Source organism: Cryptotermes secundus, unplaced genomic scaffold, assembly GCF_002891405.2.
Source record: "Cryptotermes secundus unplaced genomic scaffold, Csec_1.0 scaffold15, whole genome shotgun sequence".
Lineage (NCBI taxonomy): Eukaryota > Metazoa > Arthropoda > Insecta > Blattodea > Kalotermitidae > Cryptotermes > Cryptotermes secundus.
In genome coordinates this window covers 138,850-164,425 of record NW_019721514.1, presented here as the reverse complement: position 1 = coordinate 164,425, position 25,576 = coordinate 138,850, and the positions used below count along the sequence as shown (strand labels likewise).

General features: G+C 43.6%; 1 protein-coding gene across 2 annotated transcripts in view; it reads left to right on the top strand.

Annotated features, from left to right (window-relative positions):
- The window catches only part of LOC111875400 (kielin/chordin-like protein), a 204,699-nt gene that overhangs the window by 158,544 nt on the left and 20,579 nt on the right, over positions 1 to 25,576 (top strand). For both annotated transcript variants that reach the window (XR_002844719.2, XM_023871625.2), the window contains one exon: positions 12,521 to 12,630. Coding sequence is in view for 1 of the 2 variants with exons in the window: in XM_023871625.2 (XP_023727393.1) it covers positions 12,521 to 12,630 (110 nt within the window). In the remaining variant the exon portion in view is untranslated. The remainder of the gene's footprint in view (positions 1 to 12,520; positions 12,631 to 25,576) is intronic.

Here is a 25,576-nt window from a genome sequence, read left to right as displayed (position 1 = left end):
AACATCTGTTTCCTATCTTTATGTCATGATTCTTCCCTGCATTTTGGTGATGAGATAGCAACATATACTTAGTTTTCTCTGTGTTTACTTCTAGACCAACCTCCTTACTTGCGTCAATTAAAGTTTGTGTGTTTTTCTTTATGGTATCTCTATTATCACCCAGTAGATTCACATCATCGGCATACACCAACAGCTGATGTGTCCTGTTTAATTTCAGTCCCACCTGGTTTTCCTGGGCCTTCCTAATGGCATATTCTAAAGCAAAGTTGAAAAGGATTGGCGATAAAGCATCGCCCTGTTTTAGACCATTCTGGGTAGAAAATTTATCGACAAATATTTATCTATACGGACTTTACTATAAGTTTCGTTTAAACACATTTTAATCAGCTTAACTATTTTGAATTGTCTCATTCTGGTCCGCTGCACTATCAAGTTAGAAAGTTAGTAAAATCTTCCGTTCAGTGCGGCAATAGAGGTCATATCCCTCTTATTATTCTTGCCTTACGAAAAGTGCCTCTGATGATGGTTTTATTTAAACCGAAACATGTAAGGCAAGAATAATAAAAGTGATGTGACCTCTATTGCCGCACTGGACGGAAAATTTTACTAACTTTCCAGCTTAACTAGTTTCATGGGCACCCCAAACTCTATTAGAATATTGTACAATACTTCCCTCCTAACTGAATCATAGGCTTTCTTGAAGTCTACAAATAGCTGATGTACTGTCTCACTGTACTCCCATTTCTTTCCCACTATCTGATGAATGGAAACGATGTGATCTATACTCGATCTGTTATGTCGAAACCCACACTGATGATCCCCAATAATTTCATCTATATATGGACTTAACCTTGAGAGAGGAATATTGGATAAAATTTTGCATGAAGTTGATAGCAGTGGTATCCCCCGATAATTATTACTGTCAGTTTTATTACCCTTTTTGTGTACTGGTACAATAATAGACCTCTTCCACTGATCAGGCAATTTTTCCATATGCCAAATAGAAGTAATTTGCTTGTCGACCTTAGAACGTAATATTTCGCTTCCTGTTTGAACAATTTCTGCCGGAATTTGATCACTACCTGGCGATTTATACCGTTTCAATTTTGCAATAGCAATTTCAACCTCAGAAGGGCTAGGATCAGGTATTAACGGCTCCGTTGTATGTATTTCTATCTGCCTAACATCATTGGCCCTATGTACATTCAGTAACTGAGAGAATNGATTTTTTAAAATAAACCTGAGACTTGGCAGGGGGCCGGAGTAAATCAAGTCGCGGGCCGGATGCGGCCCGCGGGCCGCCAGTTGGCCATCGCTGTACTAGACAATAGCGAAACTACAAATAGACTGAAAAGATACGCCACCTTAACTCTACCAGACTGGCCTGAGTAAAACCCCAACATAAGAATTAAAATGATACCTAAGTGAACAAAAAAAGTATACGAGTTACGCCACTGGACATGACTAATTCACGTGCCAGGGCTTCTTGAACATATACATTTATTGAAGATTATGTATAATAATTGAGTGAAAAAATCAGAGGTGATTCATAGTGAAGGTATAGAATATCGCAGGTTTGCAACAGAGAAGGCGATATTTTCATTGATAAAACATACATAAAGCAACTGCCAATACGGTTCCAGGATAAGCTGTAGTCTGCACCAATGATTATCTAGGCTCCTGTATGTTTTTGTCAACTAGAGTTCCACTTGCATGACAGGTATAATTAACTCGCTACAACTTGAAGCATGGAAACCGTTACAAAAACTTTCGCCAGTGAGGTCCTAATCGGATTGCGCATGCGTACTATGGTCTGTTCCGTTACTGTTGCGGAAGAAAGCATTGAGTTCGTCACGTGTAAATTGATTTGGCTGGTATACATGTTAGTGACCTGTCGCAAGGATAGAATATTTAAGCTTTAATTTAATGTGGGATCGTCGAATTGTAGAATAGTGATTATGAACCATAAGAAACTAGTAAACGTTTTCCGTTCAGGTCACTCGCAGCGGGCCACTGTTGCTGTGACGTCACCAATACTTCTAGTTGTACTAGAACCCAGCGTAGTTAGCTGAAGGCTGCCGTCTTATGGTATGATTTCATCTAGTGTGGTACTGACGTTTCGGAGTAACGGTGCTGCCTGTATCTACAGGATAAAAGTGTAGGATTTTCCTGTCAAGAATGCTGTAGCATGCAGACCCGTTACAATGTAATCACCTTGTAAACAACGGCCGCTGCTAGGTGATATCCGCGACAGATTCGTAAAACGCTCCATTAGAGTAACTTGAATGCGGTGTTCTTCACGCAGTTCATGACGCGATGTTATAAGCAGGACAAGCCGAGAGTTTAGTTAATTGTGATACTGTCTCCGGCCAGTAAGAATGTGAACACCAAAACTGAGGAAGCTACAGCATTGGAAGCCGTTACCAGGCGACAACCGGTGATGATACAGTACACCGAGAAGATCTAGTGCGTGCTGTAGCGAATTGTAGAGTGTGTGAATTAGAGATATTGCTATATTTACTTGTATTTACCTTCTTTAAGTGTTCAGTAAATCCCGTTACGAATCCAGACCGCGTCTGTAGTCACTCATACATTTGATAATATAAAGGCAACAGATTCCTCGTATATGTCTGTAACTATATTCTACCCTGAAGATGGTGTCACTTTCTTCCGAAACGTTGGTAAGGATTTACTAGACTAAACGGCGTCACATTGCATAGTCAGCACCATGGGAACTTTTAACTTTTCTTGTAGTTATGTTGTTACGACGTGTTTTATGATAACGGTAATTATTTCTGTCAGAATGGAGGTTGCTGCTTAATGAACAAGACGCGATTGTGCATCCCTCGCGTCCAGTTTTATTATGAACTGAGATGAAATAGACTTACCTACCTGTAAACTTCACATGCGCAGAGATGACATTGGAACTGCCTGAATGCAATTTTAACACGTAGGATTCTAAACAGTGCTGACGGTGGTGTACAACACTCAGAATTTTTGGGTTTTTGGACTTTGTCCATCGTCCGGTATTCTAAAAGCTATAGAACACGGCGTTTCGAAAGCTGGATCTGTTTCCGTCCTCGGATGATTGAGGTTAGCGCTTTCTAAGAGACCCCTCACCTGAGAACGGAAACGCCGTGTTCTATAGTTTTTAGAATACCGAACGATGGACAAAGTCCAAAAACCCAGTAATTCTGAATTTGAACACGACTTGTCTCTAGTTGCATTTGTCTAGCGCTTAACGCAAGTGAGAGCGAGAACAACATGGCTGCCAGCTGTGTCGTACTCTTCTCTCTCTCTCTTACACTAACACAGCATCCCTAGGAGGAAATTTGTAACCTCACACCATAATGAAGACAAACAATGGGACGAAATCACAACATTAAGTTCGAGGAAAAAGGAACTACAATTGGCTGTTCTGTCCTTTTGTGGTGTCCGTAAGCATGAAATATAACTTCGAGTTCCGCCCACACACATTAGCAGGCGCCACTTAACGGCCGATGAGAGCACACCCTTCTGCACATCTGCCTGCCAGAGAGAATAATCATTGGTATGCTTCTGCCTAACTTGCTGACTTGTGGATTTTAGTAATAATACTGTAAAATACGCACATGTGACAAATCCGGTAAGCGACGAGAGAACTCTCGTACCCTGCGAGAGCCTGGCTCTGCCGTGCTCATCAGGAAAACGGCCATAACACAGGACTCGGGACTACACGTCTAAAGAGAGTTAATATAAAATTATAAAAGTTGCAGTAATAATAAAAATATTAGCCAGTATTGGTTTATTTTAACTAGTTTTTATCTATTTTAACACAGTTTTAAAAAAATGAAGGCAGATTTTAAGGACAAATTTGCAGAGTTAAATGACGGTTGTATTGCGAATAGCGTGCATGTCCTTCGGAACACTTGGACATAAAAAAGTAAAGCTACCCCTGTAACAGGCCGTAGAGGCCCATAGGGTTGTGAGAAGTCGAGGCTCCCATATTTTCTCTAGACAAACGGCTCACAGATGACAGTGAGGTTGTCAGCCTCAAACCCCGGCCGGCCTCTACCCCAGGAAGATTCCTGGTACATATTTCTGTTAGAGGCTGAGTTGACCCCAGGCTGATAGTGTGGTCTGAAGGATTAGATAAATTGGAAAATCCAATGACCTCTTCGGAAATCGAACCGGTGACCTTGTGGTTTGTTGAATAGTGTCTCAACCATGTACGCTACCGCGTAGATCTTAAAGAGATAGGATGGGATGTTATAGATTGGATTGATCTGGCTCAGGATAGGGACCAGTGGATGGTTTTTGTGAACATGGTAATGAACCTTCGTGTTCCATAAAATGCTGTGAAATTCTTTAGCTACAGAATTGGCGGCTCCTCCAGAAGGGCTCAGCTCCATGAGTAATAAGTAAGTAGCCTCTGTGATGGTTCTGTCAGAACCGCAAATGTGACCCTGCCTTCATTACAGAGAAGTCGCAATTATTCCGGACTGGAAAGAGATAATTGAACCTTACTTCTGCAAATTAGCACAACAATTAGAATTGCCGCGGAGACATGACATAGGAGGAGGACGCATGCTCATTAGCGCCCAAGCCACAAGGCGCCTGGTTTCCGGAACTACAGAGACCCTGTTCCACTCCATGTTCAGATGTGCGAAGTTACAACCTTGTATAACGTATTTCCCTCAGTCTTGAGGCCAGTAGATTTCGGTGTACTGGTTAGAAAATCTCCCCCTCCCCCAATGTATCTCCACCTTGTTGTGGTGGAGGGGCTTGCGTGACTCTGTGATCTGGAGAGCTATGCCGACGGTAGTTTAACTACCGGTAGGGTCACCCATGTCGGAAAGATCAAAGGGTAGAGTCAAGACTAAAAGAGATACTCTGGTCCTCCAGGTTTGGGGTTGGGCATGAGGCTAACAACCTCATCCTCTAAAAAAATGTTCAGAAACCTACCAACCACCCTCGGTTCATTATGCGTGGGTTAATTCCTCTGGCAGCACGCATTGGTTGTGGAGACTCTTTGTAGAGGAGGCCAAGGCTCGCCTAGGGCTGTAGCGCCGAGTGGTAGGTAGGTAGTTTAGAAAATCTGCTTCGTACATTGGAAACGTCTGTACAAATCTTTTAGGAAAATCGGGCGTATTTGTGTGTTCTACAAATGCCACAATAATTAGGCCATGACCATGTTGAAGCTATCCAGTGGTCATGTCAGCCATATTGGTCACACGATGCTACACATCCCTGCATTTAGCTTCATCTCTGCCCCAGCTCTGGGCTGGTTACAGTGTAAGGGAGTTGTGTTTAAGGCGTAGAATGGAAATGAATGGGTTCATACAATATTAGGTCCCCTACAGTTCTCACTTTGGTGTGCCGATCTCTGATCCTCTGATTCTGCACCTCAGCATCCTGCTGAAATTAATAAAGTAAACCCTTACTAATGCGATTAATCTGGGGGCAGAGGTCAACCGGATTAGCTAAGCAAAAGGTAGTCCTAAAAGACAAAAAAAAACTTAGAACACGAATGGAAAATTTAATAATATAGGTAGTGCTGATAAAAATAAATAAGAAAACACTATAGAGACTTTATTTAAAAACTATAAAATGGCAATACATTTATTCATCGATAGAAGACTCAGAAGCTGTACTTCTTTTGAACGTAATATTGAAGGTTTGCAGAAACCATCAAGTTTTGCCTGAACAGACCTCTGTTGTTCTTCTTTAATTAGGGTCTCCCTCACATTTCTTAAGTGTTAATAATATTCGTGGAAATTTGGATTTTTTTAATTTTTTTTTCCCTTGGCACTACAGCCCCAGTGGTCCTAGGCATACCTCCATGAACTTCTCCGTTCACTTCGGTTTTTCTAGATCTTACACATTCGGTAGAATTCCTTGGGCGGGTGATCAGCTCGTCGCAAGGCCTCTACCTGTACACAAACACAGAAGAACGCACACAAACATCCATGCCCTGAGTGGGATTCGAACCCACGATCTCGGCTTCCGAGCGAGCGAAGACAGTGCATGCCTTAGACCGCTCGGCTACTGTGACCGGTAGTGTATAAGAATAATATATAAGAATTCAGTTCGTACCTCACAGGAAACATCCGAACCCACGATCTCGGCTTCCGAGCGACCGAAGACAGTACATGCCTTAGACCGCTCGGCTACCGTGACCGGCGGATTTGTTGAATAGTCTACATAAATCGTTACTGCATCAATGTAATCTCTTGCGGAGCTAAGAGCTTTCTTCTTAATTGTAAATTCATGTAGTTCGTCCCATTCCTTATCTGATTCTTCTTCCATATTCTTCTCTTTTCATATTTCGATCCAGATTAGCGAGGGTTTACTGTATTCCAAATTATATAACTCATTTACTACACATTAATATTTTACTTATACACGTTCAACTAATTACAGTTCAACTATAATGTATTTCTTTTTCTCTCTTCTTCTTTCTTAGCATCCTCTCCCATTTCTCTTTAAGTTTTATCACACACATTCTTGTGTGTCCTGCTATCCTCCTAATACATTTTCTTTGCCGTTGTTTCTAGAAAAAAAACATCGGGCATCATCAAAGCAGGGCGTTTCTTAATCACCTGAGCATTTATAGGAATCAGTGTGTTGTGAGCCAATCAGTAATGCTGGTCACAATTGAGAGTTTATGATGCTGGTTTGTAGACCACCCTATGGCGAAGCGCGGCCCACATTTCATCCATTTTATCACTGTGCTGGAAACTGTAACTGACAGCCAGCAGTAATACAGAAACTGCCACACTCCACATGCAACACACTCGCCAGAGCCGTCTAATTTATTCATTCATTAATTCATTTCCAACTTCAGTCGTCACCATACCTCCCCGTTTTCGTCTCTTTGTGTTTTATTTCTCAATATCTGCAGCATCCGGTTTTATCCCTCTCGTCTTAAAGTCTCCCACAGCTGCGCCATGTTATGGTAGTCTTGCATCCGACCTGACCTCTGGGGGGAGTTTTGAGAAACAAGGTAATGTTCTGATATAGTTTCTGACAGTTTCGTTGGCCTCCTTCTGTAATCTTAGGTGCAATGCGCCAGCATCATGCCAAAGGAATATCAGCCATCTTGTACAAATTTCTCGATATGTAAGTTGTAAAATGAAGTTCTGTTGTGAGATAGCTACAGAGATCTGCTCCATAAATCAGTTATTGTAAAGGTCTGTATGAGAAATGTTCGTCCCTCTGCGTTCATTCAATGCATATACAAATCTATCATCTTGTCTTCTTGTGTCATATATTTTGTTCTGAAATCTTACAGTAGAAATTTTCAACGTAACAAACATACAAGGTTACAGTTGAAGGATTTAAAAAATAATGTCACGTGTTGGGTATGCCACGCGACATATAACTTTACGTGAGTCTTGGATTTAGCGAATCTTTATTGTGCTCCACTTATAAACTCACACGCTTTGCAATTATTATCACTTGCACTATCACAATTACTGCTTCCACTATATCTCGGCCAATACTAGACTGCTTTCTGCGGCGGCCTTCTGAAGACTGTCTTCTTGCTGTCTTTTTCTGTTGAAGTCAAGTCAAATCAAAGTCACATTGCGACTGACGGACAGTCAGTCAGTAAGTCTTGGTGTCGAGCCCCAGATGGGGCTCATGATCAGATATTTATACTGTTTGACATTTACGGTATTGTTTTTGAGGGGCGCCCTCTCTGACGAGAGGACGGGTCTGTCTTTTATATATACTGCCAGCGCAGTCTTTCTCGGGTCCGAGTCCCTTGAGACTCGCGACCATATTTTACTGTCTCAGATTTGAGACTTCCTCCTACGACTCGCAGGGTCACGGTGGAGGCTTTCGACCCCGCCTCCTCACGGGTGTTCTTCTGTCTCTGTACCTCTCGGCTTATATAGGTGTTCTGCGGACTGGATACCAGACATCATTCCTCACGGTTTCGTTTCTACTGTCCGCTGTTACGTAACGGGTCTTCGGTTATTCATCTCCGTGGAGATTCGGCGTTCTCTACGCAACGGCTCACTGTTAGAATTACAGTACCGCTATTGTTACTTTTTATGCAACGGTCTGTTGTAGCGTTTCCATGGAAGTAACACTTCTGGATTCCAAACATGTGACAGTAATTTTGCTCTTATTTAATCAAATATAGGAAACGTCTCAGTAAACACAGAATCTAAAATCTGAAACTTTACACATATCAGTCATGTCAACTGGTAAAAATTACCGAGGTTTCATGGATCATTGTCCGCACCTGACGATTCTATCAAACATAAAAACTCAGTGAGATCATACTGCAACACTCTACACATATGTATGAGAAATTATAAATTCATAAAGGCTCGTAATGTTGATTTAATGCGCCTAAAAAGTACAGTGTTTCTCGTTTTTCGTTGTATCTATGACCTTTAAACTTTATCCAAAACTTCTCTGAGTTTAAAGAAAGTCGTCTTCTGGGATCTGGCGCCGTGTATTCGTTGTTTCATCCGACGTTTCGGAGGAACGTATCGCCTCCATCTTCAGGGCATTTGAATTGCTTTGCGAATGCAGAGAGCTGAAACAAAGAATACACGGCGCCAGATCCCAGAAGACGACTTTCTTCATAGTCATCGCCGTGAAAACCTCAAAACTTACATCTCTGAGTGTACATCACTCCTTAAGTGAGTTCTCTGTATTCAATGGGATCTCGCATATGGCGATTTTGGTTCCCATCGGATTCAGGAAAATAAGATATACTTGCTTTCTAACGGTGGCGTAACGATGTACGTCACTATCTGAAGATGAGGCAACATCACAGATGTTTTGAACATACAGTAGTACTTCGGCACAACACTGGAGCGCTCCATGCGTGCTCCAGGTTGCTGGGATATCAATATAAGCGACCACACAAATAAAGATATACTCGTACATATTTCCTTCCACGAAGCTGCTATGTCACTTTGTCTCCTACCAGGCATCCGCTTTATCTCATGCAGCTGAACTGGTGCAGGGTGTTTCACAAATTGTGTTCTCTTCTGGAAGCAGGCTCGTCTAGTCTTCCTAAATACACATCTGCATTCTACGTCGCAGCTGCAAGTTCTGAGAACGTTGAGGAGGTGTAGTCATGAACAATTGTGACGTCTTCTCCCCGTCCGTTTTTATTTATTGCCTCGAAAATTTTATAATTTAAATAAGTGTACTGGGCATAAAATTTTAGTTTCATTTTTTCCCAAGACTTTTAATCTAATGAATAGGAGATCTGGTACTGTAACTAACCCTGCAGAGCTGAGATCTTTTTGAGAAGCCAATTGTTACATTGTCACTTAAAATATTCCAATATTTTATGGAACCCGAATGTTCATTACCGTGTTCATAATAGCTCGCCATTCATCCCTATTCTGAGCCAAATGTATACATTTCACAGCCTCTAATCTTATTTCTTTAAACTCCGTTTTAATATTATCCTCCCACCTACATCTAGGTATTTCTAGTAGTCTTCTTGCTCCAGGTTTTCGTACCAGAGCTTCGTTCTTGCATTATATGCACTTATGTCCCATACGTGGTCCAGTTACATGTCACAGCGTTGAGTCCGAACTCTGTTAGCTGAGTAACAAGACCGGTCTCATTCACAGCGTTTGTTAATTTCTGGCAACGTTTGCTATAGATGTCAGCGCCAAACAATTGAAAGCGCTCGGCGATAATGTCGGGAGTTGCTCCCATGGGAACTGCTGGCCCGGCACCGGGGGCCTGTTTATCATAGTCACCAATCTGCAGACTGCATTCACGTTTACCGAGTGCTCACACACACTGAACAGAATGCCGATGTGAATATGTAGACCTGAAGAAGGCATGAAAGTCAACTGCTTGACATTGCTTGTCTAAAATAGTGGATTCCAACTAGGCGTGTCCCCCCACCCTTGTGGGCCGTGAACCAGTGAGATATAAAATCAATTCTAGTGCCAAATTCCACCGAAATACTGAATTCCTTTAGCTCAATATAATCATTTCTTCTGCAAGCACCAGTCAGAACTGCTAACCCTGACATTGGCCGTGTCATACCTGAGACTGTTAGTCGGCGGCTCGGGTTCGGGTCCAGGTCAGGTTATGTGGGATTTGTGGTGGACAAAGTGACACTGGGGCAGATTTTCTCCGAGTACTAAGGTTTCCTGCTCCATCATCGTCTATCATCCGGAGCTGGAACAATAGGCCAAATAGTGGCCGACGTACCAAGTGAACACAGTCCCACCCCACCCCAAGAAACTAATCCACACATTGAATAGAAACTAGTGTAATTAGGCTTCAACATTTATCGGCATTATTCACTGCCAAACACAGAGCACTCTGCGGCATTTCATTTATAAAAATTTAATTTTTTTACTCGCGGTTTTGCTGTGGTGCTAATTACGAGCTCCTTCGTCATAAAATTAATATATACACGAGGGCGAAGGGTTGAATTTATTTCAATAAAAAAATTGAAGGGGGCTTGAAGGTTTTGCTGGAAACAATGGACAGGGTATCGTGCCAAAATGTTTTGGAATCGTTAGTCCAAAACCTACTTGACTGTTCTCCACCAACAAACAATGATATAAATCATTACGTCACCATTCCGAAGTTAAGATGTCCTGTTCCCAACACAATGTAAACAAAAATCGTCATACCGGAGAGCTCATTGAACACCCACAGGGACTTCTCCTCCGTAAGGTTGCCTACTGAAGCTATGGCGTACCTTAAATGATACTGTAGCATGTAGACCCGTTGCTAGGTAACGGCTCTGCCAACAGACATGATGGCAACAATTCTACAGCAACAGGAGGGTACAACAATAATGGGAAGCGATGTTCTCTATGCGGTCCGGGCAATGGCCGCTGCCATTCAGTTCAGAACCTTCTGTTTTCCCTTCTGATGTGTGAAAAAGTAAAACTGTAAGTTTGCCCTAGTTTTGTATAGGTGTGAAATTCTCTCTCTGATATTGTGGGAAGAACTGAGATCGAGGGTGCCCGAAAGTAGGGTACTAAGGGGAATCTTTGAACCCAACAGAAATAAAATGACAGGAGGATGGAGACAATTACATAACGAGGAGCCTAATAACTTTTACAAACTCCGTGGCTTTAGTCCCTAAGTTAACTATACCAAATGAGTGACCGCCGCTTGTCGACGAAGTTAGTGCTAACTTTAGCGGATAGAGTGTCTGGCGTGGTCAGCGCAATGAATCCCGACGGCAGTTAGTTTAGGTTTTCTAAGCCGTCATAACTTTTACTCCTCCTCAAAATCTGGTAGAGTGATCAATTCAAGAAGGATGAGAAGGGCATGGCATGTAGCACGCATAAGGGAAAAATGAGTCCATGTATGATTTGGGTAGAAATATCTGAATGAAAGAGACCACTAGGAAGACCCAGACGAACATGGCACGATAACATTAAAATATATCTTAGTGAAGTAGGATGGAGATATCGAAGGATTTCATCTGGCTCAGAGTAGGGACAAGTGGCAGGCTCTTTTGAACACGGCAATGAACTTTCGGGTCCTATAAAATGCTGGTAATTGCTACAGTTGCTGCGCAACTCTAAGCTTCTCAACATGTAACCAGCTCCGTGGAGTTAAGGTAAAATTGTCCCTGTGTTTACAACACCACATCATAAAAACGCATGAGGAAGTGGAGGTATATCTCCATCGTTCTTAACTTTGGCACAAGATGGAGTTGAGTGGTCAGCTTCACGCCCAGGTCGGTTTAGTCCAGGGAAACCGTCCCCCGGTACTCATTGGATATGGTGCTGGATTGAGCTCCGGAGACGGTCTGGATGTTGTGGAGAAAATTGTTATACCTGCCGGGAACTGTAAGTTAAGGACCGCGCCATAGCTCAAGCGGTTAGTCGCTGGCTTTCCACCGCGGCGGCCCAGGTTACATCCCGGGTCTGGTCAAGTGGGATTTGTGGTGGACAAAGTGGCGTTGGGGCAGGTTTTCTCCGAGTACTTCGGTTTCCCCTGCCAATCTTCATTCCACCAATTGCTCCACAATCACCCTCACCTATCATCTGGGGCTGGTACAATAGGCCAGAAGTGGCTGCAGTACAAGGGACTTAGTCCCACCCCACTAGCAATAAAAAGAACTGTATGTCAATAAACAACTACTTTCACTTAGAGGGAGGGAGTTTCAGGGCGCTCTCAGTAACCCAGGCTTATACTGTACCGTTTAATGGTAGGACGAATGATGACTTGTAAAGGATTTATAAGGAGACGGTCGTGGCTGAAATCCAGATACTATCCCAGAATTTCTCTGGAGGATTTAAGGAATATCCACGGAGAACCTCAGAATATCTGGTGTCCCAGCCTATATTCGAACTGAGCACCAATCTAATACGAGTCTAAATGGTTGTCACTATACTCGTACCATCCACTTCGGTTATTTTATTGGGGTGCTCACTCAAAAGGGACGAAATGAAGGGTGCAATTCTGCATATGTCAGTCAGTGTTCAGCCTATCCTAACCTGATCTCATAAGACTGACAGTCGTAAGGATAGGTTATGTGAACTTCATAAAGGCAAGCATATCTCTTCTGTTTCAGCGCCCACGACGGTGCTGCCTTCTGGTATTGTAGTGCAACAGGAGGCTTCGAACCAGAGTGATCCTGACCCGTGCTCCGTGGCGGGAACCACGTACAGCCATGGGCAGCAGGTAGGCTCGATTTCTCCCTTACGCAAGCACGGAGTCATGGCTTCGTGAATACTGTTGCCACCTTTAGTCGGGTAATGTTAGTCGATGTTTCGGAGGAACACGGTATAAATGGAGGCGCTTGCTACAAGCTGAAAGATCGCGGGTTCATGTCCCGATGAGGTCATTGAATTTTTTTCAATCGACCTAATCCATCCAGACGCACTATGGCACTGGGGTTTACTCAGCCTCTAACAGAAATGAGTACCAGGCGCGCGGTCGACGCGTAAGGCTGACAACCTTACCGCCGTCTTTGAGCCGATTGTCTAGATAATGTGGGACCCTCAACGTCTCACAACCCTATGGGCCTTCACGGCCTGTTACAGGGATAGCTTTCCTTTACTTTATCTCCTGTTTTATATCCAAAAACTGAGAATTTTTTCCACATAGTGTATTTATGTGTTTCGTCTGATTATCGTAATTAACAACGATTTTCCCCTAAACAGCGTTAACCGTCTGTTGGTTGCTGTGGACACAGACTATGTTTCCTGTGAGGTACGAACTGAATTTTTAAATATTGTTTAGATGTATTTTACGCTTCAAATGTTTAATGCAATTTGATGTTGTCGTTTAGATGTGGAGCCAGCTGATATTTATTTGTCGCGTTTCGTGTTTCTGTTCACCAATGACCCCGTTTCAAGTTACACATGACAATAACTGAACCATGTCATTTCATCAGCATTTGTACCCATTTGCATGTTTAATTTTTGTAGAATCATTTCTGCCGTGATAATGCCTGAAATTGAAATCTCCCAAACACTGACACAAAGTAACGTAGTCGGCATTATCTTGCTACTACCATCTCGCTTACTAGGTTTACTTCAGACACCCCGCGAGGTTCGGTGACTGAAAAATAACTCAGTGACTCCCAAACAGCCAGCCCTCTCCGGGATTAGAGCTAAGGGAAGATAGCACGGTGACAATTGGCTGGGGAAACCGAAGTACTCGGAAGAAAATCTGTTCCACTACCACAAATCCCACATGACGCCTGAGATCGAACCCGGCAGCCACAGTGGGAAGCCGGCGGCTAAACGCCTTACCTATGGCACTGCCATAGTTCGTTTCATTATGAAGGACTTATGAAATGTCCTCACATCCATCCTCCAGAGTAACTCTTCAGGCTGTCTTGAGGTCCTCAGCTCGGCACTGGGGTTGGATCCATCGCCCTCCTAGTTTATGCTCCTCTCAGAACACTTCGTTACATTGGCCTGGCAATTCAGTGAGGAAATGTAAAACACTGAATGGCTGGAACCTGTCTTTTCATTCGCACATAGACTTCTCATCCTTTAGAGACAGAATGTAATTAATGTCAATTGTAAGTTATTTATACCAAAAGAATTCGCGCGACACCGCTCCACAAGAGTAATGCCAACATTACGATATTTTAATAACCTCTTCTCCCCACTGTGGGGGGAAAAATAATCTGCTTAGAAAGGAAGAACTACATATGTCTCCCCGCTAAGCTCTAATTCATTAGTATAATTGTAGTAGGCTCCCAGGGGCGTAATGGAGTGTTCCCTCGCGCTGCCTAATTCAGGTTGTACGAAATGGCTTAGTAATTAGTTGGCACAGTGCAACTGCGGTACAACTCCCGTAACTTCTTCAAGAGCGTACGTAATGGGAGACACGAGGTACCCACAGCGCTCACAATGAAGATGGCATCTTCTGGAGTACAACACCGTGCGACATACTGAAAAAGACCCCTTAAAGGGACAATAGTTTTCGCACTCCAATTTGTTCGCCGTACATTCTTTCTCACAGGCATGGCTCAGTCGGTATAGCCATGGGTTGAGGGCTGGACGACCGGGGTTCGATTTCCGGCAGGGGCAAGAAATTTCTCTCTGCTCCACATCGTCCAGAACAGCCCTTCTGCACATGTAGCCTTCTATCTAATGGACACCGGAACCTTTTCCCCGGGCTAAAGCTGCCGGGGCGTGATGCTTACTACTCACCTGCATCCAGTGCAGAGTTTAAGAATCTTGAAGCTTTACTTCCATTCTCCCATGCATATTCATGGCATGCTGCTTAATTCATTAAGCGCAGGGTTAACTTACAGTTACATTTTTTACTATATTCCTGAAAAAGACGCAAGAAAGGGCCAATATTCTTTACACTGTTCCCCTTACTTGTGCTGACTGGTTAATGTTTCGGTTTCCTTATATCCGTACCATATTTTCTGCCTCGAGTTACTTCTGTAACTTGAAGATCNAGCAAATGGAAAAACTACCACATTATCACTTTTCCTGGATAGTCTCTTTCCAAAAACAGAAGATCACATTAAGTGGAGGAGCTGTTTTGGAGGAGGCTGTGGACCTGTCGTCTGACAGAGTACTGATCAATCAATCAATACATTCACAACCTGGGGCTACAGGTAATTACAGCGCTATCGCTGTTCTGCACTTTCCAGTTCAGCATTCCACACTCCCAGTAAGCTTCTCAGTCTCACTAGCCGTATCCTGGCAACTGATTTATCACAGTCTTACTCTAACTTCAAATCACGCACGAAGTCTTCTTTGCACCCCCTAATTCCTTTCTTGCCATTTCTTCTCAATCGTCTTTGCCTATCATTACCAGAACTCGACCAAATTCCTCCTCGACTACTTCACTTTACGACTGGCGGTTTACCGCCAATCAGTTCATCTATGCGTCAGGCCTCTTGAGGTCTACGACCAGAGATTTTTTTTCCAACTGAACTCTTGCGGTAATAGTCCTTATGTAATATCCTCTCTGACAAAAAGACGGGTTTGTCTCTAAAGAATACGCTTGGCCTTTCATCAAGTGTACATTTCCCACATATACAGCATGTTATTGAAAATTCTTCCTTTTGCACTACACACAAGTCCACTGTAAGTACAGGCTTTACAGAGTAGGTCATGCCTAACTTACATATCTTATGCTACAACGGCAGCTTAGTCATTTAAACGGTCGTAAGCTTTACCACCAAGGCTTCGCCTTGTCCTATACCGCGAACATGTTCATTCTCATGATTTTGTATGACTTCTGCTTGTCGCCTGCACAATTTTGTTATATGATCATACACATACGGAAAATTGAAAGCTGTGTGCAATTCGCGGACCGGTGTCCACCTTGAAAAATATTCAGTGGTGCGCAGAGCCTTGTTTTGCATACTCTGCAATTTAAAAGGAACGTGTCTGCCACTAATTGCCAAGCGGGACAAGCGTAAGTCATTACTGATCTGATCAGTGCCTTATAGAGGGTTAGTTTAATATTTGCGTTTAAACGCTCACTGTTGAATAGGGAGTAGATTTTTAATAAATACTCTGAAGGCCTTGGCTTCAATCATTTCTATGTGAAATCTTCACGCAGTCCTCTTATCGAAGATTTCACCCAGATATTTTACATGATTAACAAAGTGGATATTCTGTCCATTTCTGAATATCCCCTTTTATAACCCCTGGGCACGAACTACAAAGAAAATGCAGCCTGTATTATTAAGGAAGAGGGTTTATTTGTCCGTTGTCTAGCAATGAACGTCCTATTGTAGCATGCATAAGCTTCACTGGAATGTGTTTACCAAGAAGTAAGTCTTATCACCAACTTTCGTTAAGTCAGAGGGCTGTATATGTGCATTGCTTAGTCCATTTCTGCATATACATTTATTTTTCCCAAATAAAAATAAATCTTTAAGTAGCAGAGTCTCTTTATATAGTTGCAAGAAGTTCTACTGGAATATCGCTAGATGTCAGTGTAAGGCAGATATCGATTTTATTGCGTTTTCGTTGCCCGGTTCTTCACATTTGCACTATTGGAAATAGGAATTGAGCAAAAATCAAGATGAGATATTTGAAAAAGAAGTCTTCCTTTTACCTCATAAAATATTTTTCAGATCGCCAGACGATGGAGCTTGTTATATATGTTATATAAATGCTTTATCTTGTTACCTGTGGAATGGGGATGACGTCAGACAAGACTTGCCCGGTGCAAACGGAATGTGACGCCGACAGGGGCGCTGCTCTTTTAGTTCACGCCGTGGCGAACTTCGCCGGTTGTGACACCCCCGCTCATACGGTTTACATTTAAGTACATTAAACACTAGCTAATCCCGATTAAATAGAGGAGAGGTCATCCGGGTTAGTAACGCAAAATAACCCTAAAAGACAAAAAAAAATAAAAAAAAACAAACAAATAACTGAAAAATTTAATAATATAGGTAGTGCTGATGAAAATAAATAAAAAAAATCACTGCAACAATTTATTCTTCTGTCAGAAGCCGAAATCCATGGTCTCCTTCATCCAGCTCAAGCCAATCTTGGATGTATTCTTGCGTGGTTTCAGGCCGCTTTTGTACAAACTTTTATTTGTGCCAAAATATAGAGAAAAAGAATTCTTGGCGAGTAAGTTGGCCTAACGATAACAATCTTGGGTTTTTTCGAAAGGGATTTGGTTCAAATTTCGGATGAGACACCTGCTATACTGACTGAAATATTTCGTGATTTTCCTTAGTCCCTCCAGGCAACTGCAGATTTAGTAGCTTAGGCCACGACCGTATCCTTCCCCGTCATTTCCGGTTCATCGTCCTACCAATTGACGCTGTATAGCCTAGATAGAAAACGGAAAGCAAATAAAACATAGAAGCTTGTGGTGACCTCCAGTTACCTAATGTTCGTACCGAAAGTCTTTAAAGACCGTATAGCGGTTCTAGAGCTGAAAAATGATAACTGAAGGAGAGACATAATTTCTTCTGTATGGGTTCCTTTTATGTATTTCTTTATTGCTAGTGGGGTGGGACTAAGTCCCTTGTACTGCGGCCACTTCTGGCCTATTGTACCAGCCCCAGATGATAGGTGAGGGTGATTGTGGAGCAATTGGTGGAATGAAGATTGGCAGGGGAAACCGAAGTACTCGGAGAAAACCTGTCCCAGCGCCACTTTGTCCACCACAGTTCCCACTTGACCAGACCCGAGATCGAACCCAGGCCGCCGCGGTGGGAAGCCAGCGACTAATCGTGATGGTGAAGCCGCCTGAACTGAAAAACGGGAAGTCCTGAGTTCTGTAGTGTGCAGCTCGAACGTAAAGCAATTAGCGTTTCTCAATCAGCAAACCGCAACATTTTTTAGTCACATTTAACAACGGTTCACAGAGTGAGCAGTGAAATATTGTTCGTTACTTCGCTACTGCTGTTTGTTTGTTTGTTTGTTAAGATGCTACTACCGTCATTATTATTTTTACGTTGCTCTTTATTCAAGTGGTGTTGTGCAGTTTCCATGCTATGAACGTGATATATCGTTTTAAAACTTGTCCTCATTCTCTGCATATATTCTGTATGCGGAGTCAGCGAAGCTTATATATTAAATTAATCATTTTCAGCTTTTTCGCTTACTTCTTAGTTGCCGTGGAAATACGAAAGAACAAAATGTCTCTCTAATGGAAGAAGAGCATGGAAATCTTATGCCGCAACTCTTAGCTGTCAGAAAATATCCTGTATTGCCTTTATTTGGGATCTGGTATTTTCTCGGACTCATTTACTCTGAAGACGGAATTTTTTCTTCCTTCCGAATCATCGGTGGACGTTACCAGAGTGCGACGTCACACCACAGAGTTTAGTAACCTACGTACATATTATGATATCCTGCATAATGGTATCGTACAGTCTGGTAGATGGGTACTAACTTTCTGCTTTGAAATGTTAAGGTCACAAATTGTTATTTATTTATGTTTTCAGTTGCAGGAAACTTCCTGGTAAAAGGGTGGTAAAGGGCTGCTGAACATTATTATTATTATTATTATTATTATTATTATTATTGATACTGGGCTTCTGCTTCGTTTTCGGGACATCCTGAGATTAAATTTCAGCTCGGTTATCTACCACTCTCATCGAATCTTCTATTTGTTACTTGTACATCCTCGGGCCCTTTTCTTCAGTGTCAGTATAGTTCCTCACGGTAGGCCACGACCACTTCCTTCCGAAACATCTGAAATTAATAATCAAGGTATCATTCGACGCTGTGTATTCCCATCTACAGACAGAACGGTTAAAAACGTGAAGGTAGAATTGTCCCTGCGCTAAGCTAAGCACCACGCCATGAAGACATATGAAGGAGTGGAAGTGTAGCTCTACGTATTGTTAACGTCGGCACTGGATGGAGAAAAGTGTTTAGTTACACGCTCCGGCCGCTTTTTGCTGCTGGGAAGTCCCCGGTGGACACCCGACAGGAGGATGTGTGAGGCCCACAGTCGGTCTGGACGCTGTGCATAAGAGAAGATTGTTTGTCTCTGCTAGACAATCGAACCCAGATTCACCGGTCGTCTAGGTCGTAACCTGGTCGCTGTACTGACCTGATATTGTGGCCCTACATTCACGTTAATCCTAAGTGCCAGTCTCAGGAGTTGGAATAGCTCAGTCGGTATAACGACGAGCTACGTGTTGGACAGCCGGGTTTGAATCCCGATAGGAGCAAGACTTGTCTCTTCTCCACAGCGCCCAGACCGGCTCTGGAGCCCATCCGGCTTCCTATCTAATGGGTACCGCGGGCTCTTCCTGGAGGTAGAGCGGTCGGGGCGTTAAGCTGACCACTGACCTCCATGTAGGTGTGAGGTCAAAAATGGTGGAGCTACACCTCCACTCCAAAGTATGTCTTCATGGCGTGGTGCTCAATTAAGTAAGCACGGGGACAACTTTACCTTTTCGAAGTATCATTCTCGGCTTGGACACTTACTGTCTTCCTTGAAATGTTACGTGATTTTTTCAGGCACTACAGGAGAAAACAGAATCCTCCCACACGTTTATCAATTCACTCTTCACTATCATGTTACTGCGTTTAGATTCTACGCATCGTAACGTAACTGAATGATACGTAGTCGGCACACAATCACAGCTAACGTGAGGATACAGCGTGCGTGTCACTTATGCCGGTCTTATCTACAGATTCAGCTTCCCCGCTCCTTAACACAGGCAACCAGCCGTACAAGATGAAGTTTTTTTTTTAGGAAAGGAAGGTTTAGATGCAGGGTGAAGCGTTCCTCTGGCAAGGGCAGACCAGAAATAATTAGGGAGCAGCGAGATGGGTGTGTTCCTTTGATAAAACTGTGAGTACTGGGAAGCAAGGTGGGAATGAGACAACTTGTATTAACTTGCCGCTGGTTCGCAACCCGCTCTGCGAATGGAACCACGTCTCGCACAAATGTAGCCTATCTTCTATTCTTATAGGATGCCATGTAATCTGGTAGATCGTTACCAACGTTTTGGAGGACAGTACTGCTTTTATCTTCAGGGTCGAACAGTAAATCAAGCAAACAAACAGGAAGAAACGAGAAGGCACAATTCTGATGGAGCTCTAGAGATTACTTGCACTTCTACCCTGAAGATGGAGGCAGTACGCTCCTGTGAAACATCGACAGTATTCTATCAGATAACACGTCCCCAAATACCAGTAGATGATACTCTCCAGGGTCTCCGCCGTGGAAATGTCCGGTCCAGATTAGTGAAGTGTATTCTCTTCCGTGTCGCAAGATGATCTACCAGACTACACAGCGTCACATTCCAGAATACTACAATCTTCAAAGCCACTGTCGTTGAAAACCTCAGATATGGGTTATTTCACTGTGGGGTCTTACAAAAGACAGATGTTTTCAGCTGGAATAGTAGGAGGAGAAATCTTGATATAGCTGGCAGTTCTAAACGAATTCCACTCCGGGTCTTGGAACTCAATAAAACTCAGATAATGAGAGATCTGTGTGCAGTGATGTATTGCTGGGATGTGTAGGTGTTTGCAGCACATCCTGAGACCCAGTGAGACTCAATATAGCTGTAAACACTGTCGCCGAACAAACTGTGGTCTCTTGCCTTGTGACATCGACTCGATTTTTCGGAGAAAAATTATGCTTCTATCTTCACTGTTGAATTGTATATTGTAAAGAATTTATTCGGTTATATGCGAGGGAGAGTCAGTAAATATGTCACAAATGGGAAGTAAAACGGCTGTAATTGAGGTAATATGTTCTCTGTGTTCATCATTAGGTAGCAGCACAATCCAGCTTCGTGATAATCTAGGTAGAAGTCGCGCATGCGCATGTTCAGAAGCTGGTTTCAGTAGGCAAAATGGCGACGGTGCTTGAGGTGTGTGGTACCGAAGAACAGTGCTCTGTTGTGCGTTTTGGTGGAGCAAAAGGACTCAGTGCAAAGGATATCCATAAAGAAACGTTTCCTGTTTTCGGTGGGAAGTGCCCGCCTCGTAAACCATTCAAAGCTGGATGGAAAACGTTTTTCTGTTGACGAAGAGGTTGAAACGGAAGTGCTGGAGTGGATGAGAAAACAGTCAAAATTCTTCTATGCTGCGGGTTTCAACGCATTGGTAAAGCGATGGGACATGTGTATCAGTGTTGATGGAGGATATATCGAGAAATGAATGTTTGTTTTCCGTATCCATGTTTTATCTATTTACTGACTGTCCCTCGTAGGTGGTCACTGAGACCCACAGGAGAGGGTGAAGAAATGGGGCCCGGTCCGGCATAATGGTGACGATAGGTTCACGGGAAGGGCTACAGCCCCACTGGTCTCATTCACGATCCTGTTCCTTACCCCGTCCAGTGAGTCTATGTGAATCTCTTCCCTGTCAGCTGCCTGTATAAAAGGGTAATACCTCTTTATACATATTTCAAGCGCTAGTATAGACGCAGCATTTTCTACCGAAACGTCGCTATTCACTTCCGATAATTCACAAAGTCATAGCCTAGAAAACAATCTGACACTCACCTCAGTGAAGATCTCAAAATGTTCAGCTGTCTTTAGAATTTGATGTCTGGAGCACAGTTCACAGTTATCTCATGACGTGTCAGGCGTTCTTTACACGCACGTTCAGAAGAAAGCGGAACCGCACAATTCATGTTTATCCTCATGTACTTGAGGGCACGCGGTAGCGTAGTTTGTTGAGTCACTATGCTACAAGCCGGAAGTTCACGGGTTTGATTTCCGATGATGTCATTGGATTTTTCAATTGACCTATTCCTTACAGCCGTAGTATAACCTTTGGGTTGACTCAGCCTCTAACAGAAATGAGTACAAGGGATCTTTCTGGGGGCAAAGGACGGCCGGCGCGTGAGACTGACCTCACCACCGTGCCGGTATGGGGATTGATTACGGGCTGGACGGTAGAGGGGTCGGAGTTCAAGTCCATGTAAGAGTAAGATTTTTTCCCGATCTCCGCGTCGTACTGATAGGATGTGGGGCCCACCCAGCCTCTCATCCAGTGTGTACCTGGGGGTCTTTTTGCCCCGTGGTAAAGAAATCGGGGTGTGAGAGTGACCACTACTAGTGCCGAAGTCAAGAATAAATGGATCTATACATCCACTCCTCCATTCGTCTGCATATCATAGTGCTTAAGTGGTTAAGAACAGGGATAACTTTACAATTTTTTTACCATACGCAAAAGCAAGTTTACGGAATAAATTTCGTAGTGTCTTTCGGTGTTCTCTGTTAAGCTCGCAGTAGGAACTAGGAAGTCAAAATTCCGTTGACCCGTGCCCCTCCTCATGGGGCAATTACCTGGTATCCCTATGCACTCAAAATTATATCCAGAAGAATGAAACCTTGTGCGGAATTTCTTCTTTTCTCATCAATTTCGAAAATAAAGGTCTGTTGCTACAAAGAGCGTCTGAAATCTGTGACAGTATGTTTGCTCGATAAACTTCAGGCGATTTCTATAGTCCGTAGTTGTCGAACTGATGGCAAGATGTCAGGGTGCAGTCGGAAAATACTGGGATGCTTCCAATTTCCACCGTGTTACCAAATGCTTCTCTTACAGCTTTTCCATTTTGAATTTAAGATTACATTCTTCGTTGTAGACACCCACAGATTACTGCTTCAAATTATGCCATTCAGCTAACCGTGAACTCAAAATTCCGTGGCCACAGGCAAGAGTTCACGAAACTTGCTGCCAAAGTGAATCTAATTCGGTCACGAACACCCAGGATAATGAGCACTGCTCAGGTTCTGGACAACTTCTATGCTCGAAACTGACGCTCCAGGCCGTCGGTTTCGTATGTTTCTCCAGTTTTCCTCTCCCTCTCTCTTTCTCTCTTATATTTTTCATATACGGTAGATGTAATTTTATCTTGCTTTTTCGTGTACCCAGTTCTACCAGTTCCGAGTGACTCAAATATGCCAGTTAATTGAGAGCGATAACTGAAAATGACTAGTATGACTCGAAAATGGCCGTTCTATTTCACCACTCTAGTCCGTGAAAGAAATCCCCGGACTTTATTGCCATCTAGCGGCAACCATAAACACTGCTGCCACATGCAGCAGCACAAAAAGGCGGTGAAGAGGTTTTTTTTCCCTTTCTTTCTTAGAAAAGACCAAACGATTAATACAGAGAGAAAGTTTAACGTAGAGGACGTGAGAGCTGTAAGCTGGACAGAAATGGGGACCGCTGTGTACAGTCTGTGCAGAATGCAGACCGTTGATCTGCTCCGATCAATAATTGAAGCCTGTCTGTACCCGGTGAATATTGCACGACTCCAGGGACGAGATCAAGAAAATATATGCATGTAGTCTTCAAACATCTGAGTCACGACAACAGTATTAGCCTGCAGACTAGCTGCAGTTGTCAGTGCAGTTCTAATGCCTGAAGTTAATGTTGTCACGTGCATTGTGTGTCGATATAGATGGGTTTGGGGATCGATAATTGGATTTATTGAACACTTATAGACATAACTACAAACAACTACGGCAAGTCTCACTGAGTTACACACTCCAAATATAACTAACCAGAGTACACTTAAGGCTTCTCAGTCTTCAGTAGCTGTTGCTCGGTAGCGGCTTCCAACGAATCTCCAAGGCCGTTAATTTCGGTTTTGTAGACTGGCTTTCCACATATCTCAGATTTATAATTTGTAATGATTCCACATTAATAAATAATCAGACAGAAGAGGTCGTTATGTAAGGGAAGAATTATCCTAACGACGGACAAAACTCACAGTCTCCTTCACGCACTAGCCACCCTGTTTCCGACGCCTTTCTGACAGCGTCGTTTCACAGCTCAATCGATATAGCGACGGGCTACGGGTGGGGTTCGATTCCCGACAGGGGCAAAAGTTTCGTCTTCTGTACTCCACAGCGTCCAGAGCAGTTTTGATGCCTACCCGATCTCCTATCCAATGGGTACCGAGGCTCTTTTCGAGAATATAAAGAGGCAGGGACATGAATCTAACATCTCATCTCTACCTTGTTAAAATGCTAAGATTGCATGGAGCTGTGCCTCAACTCCTCTATACATCTAAATCATGAGATAATTAAGGTCACATTAGCTGCAGAATTGGCGGCTCCTCCAGAAGGGCTCAGCTCCATGCGTAAGTAAGTAAGTAAGTAGTGTAAAAAGCGGCCTCCGTAGTCTAGAGGTAACGTTCCCACCTCATGACTCGTAGTACGCGGGTTCAAATACCCGGCGGAGGTCGTCGAATTTTTAAGGGCGGAAAAATTCAGGGAACACGTCCTCCGGGAGGGACTTTAAGCCGTGGGTCCCGTGTCGTAACTTTACGGCACGTAAAAGAACCTCATATCTCCAAAGGAGGTCACTGAGCCAAATTACGGACGTTCACGCCCAACAGCAGTCTCTAAGGCCTCTGATAGATGCGGGAAGCATTATAGATACCTCTCAGCTAGTAGAGCCGGTCTCGCTGGCTGGGCGGGACTCATGGTAAGCACCAATACCGGTAGGATATAGAGACTGGTATAAATCATAGATGGAAGCACAATGGACCAATACAGGTGTAAGTGCATGGGGAAAGCCACCCTCTCTAAATAACTAACTAACTAAGCAGTGTAAATGCACATGGTTGAGGTAGCTCAGCCGCTTTCGAAATCGCAGTATTGGTACGCCGTGATGATTAGGCAACTTCTCGGCCGCCAATGTTATGCGTGAAGTCTAAACGAGTAGTTGCAGGGGCTCAGGTGGCTGTGTGTGAAAAGGAAAACAGACGCGACTTCATGGGAGTTACGAAGTCATGACGTCACTTTGTAACAGACATGTAGCGTGCAATTTCGGTGCTAGAGCTCAACAGAAAACGGTGTTCCTTGTGAGAGGGCCGTGCCAATGTTTGCTTTGCATGTGGCCTTCAGAATCTGACAGCGTTCTCAGTGGAACAGTGCGTAGGAAATAAAAAAGCGTACGAGAGCGAGGGGAAAAGAATATGTAGAACAAGAAGCTCATAAGGAGGAGGAGGATAATGGGAGGAACAAGTACGCGAACAAAGTTTAAGAGACAGGGGAACAGTACGAAGGCAAAGAAAAGCGAAGGTAATGGCGGATGTTGTGGTGGAGACGAAGGACAGCACAGGGGAGATTCACTTCAGAGGTAACTTGGCTTCCATATTGAGTGGCTGTTGGTGCTCATCCTGCTCTTGGGACTTGACACAGTGAGGATGCGGACGGAGTTTCCGACGTTTCAGAAGTCGAAGTGAGTAGGGTCGAAGTTCGATTCCCGTAGGGTCAAGAATTTTCTGTCCTCCATGTCGTCCAGGCCGGCTCTGGAACCCTCCCAGCCTCCTATACAATGGGTACCGGGGGCTCTTTCCCAGGTGTAAAGCGGCCGGGGCTCGAAGCTAACCACTCACCTCTAACTAGTGCCGAGATCAAGAGAATTTGGATCTATACATCCACTACCCCATACGCCTTCATGGCGTAATGTTTAATTAGTTAAGCACAGGGACAACTTTACGTTTACCTTAATGAAACCTGAAGACAGGAACTGCTGGTGGGCTGTTATGAAAGTGGTAATGAGGCTTCTGATTCCGTTCAAAGTCCGGAATTCCTTAACTTTTTTTTATTGCTAGTGGGGTGGGACTAAGTCCCTTGTACTGCGGCCACTTCTGGCCTATTGTACCAGCCCCAGATGATAGGTGAGGGTGATTGTGGAGCAATTGGTGGAATGAAGATTGGCAGGGGAAACCGAAG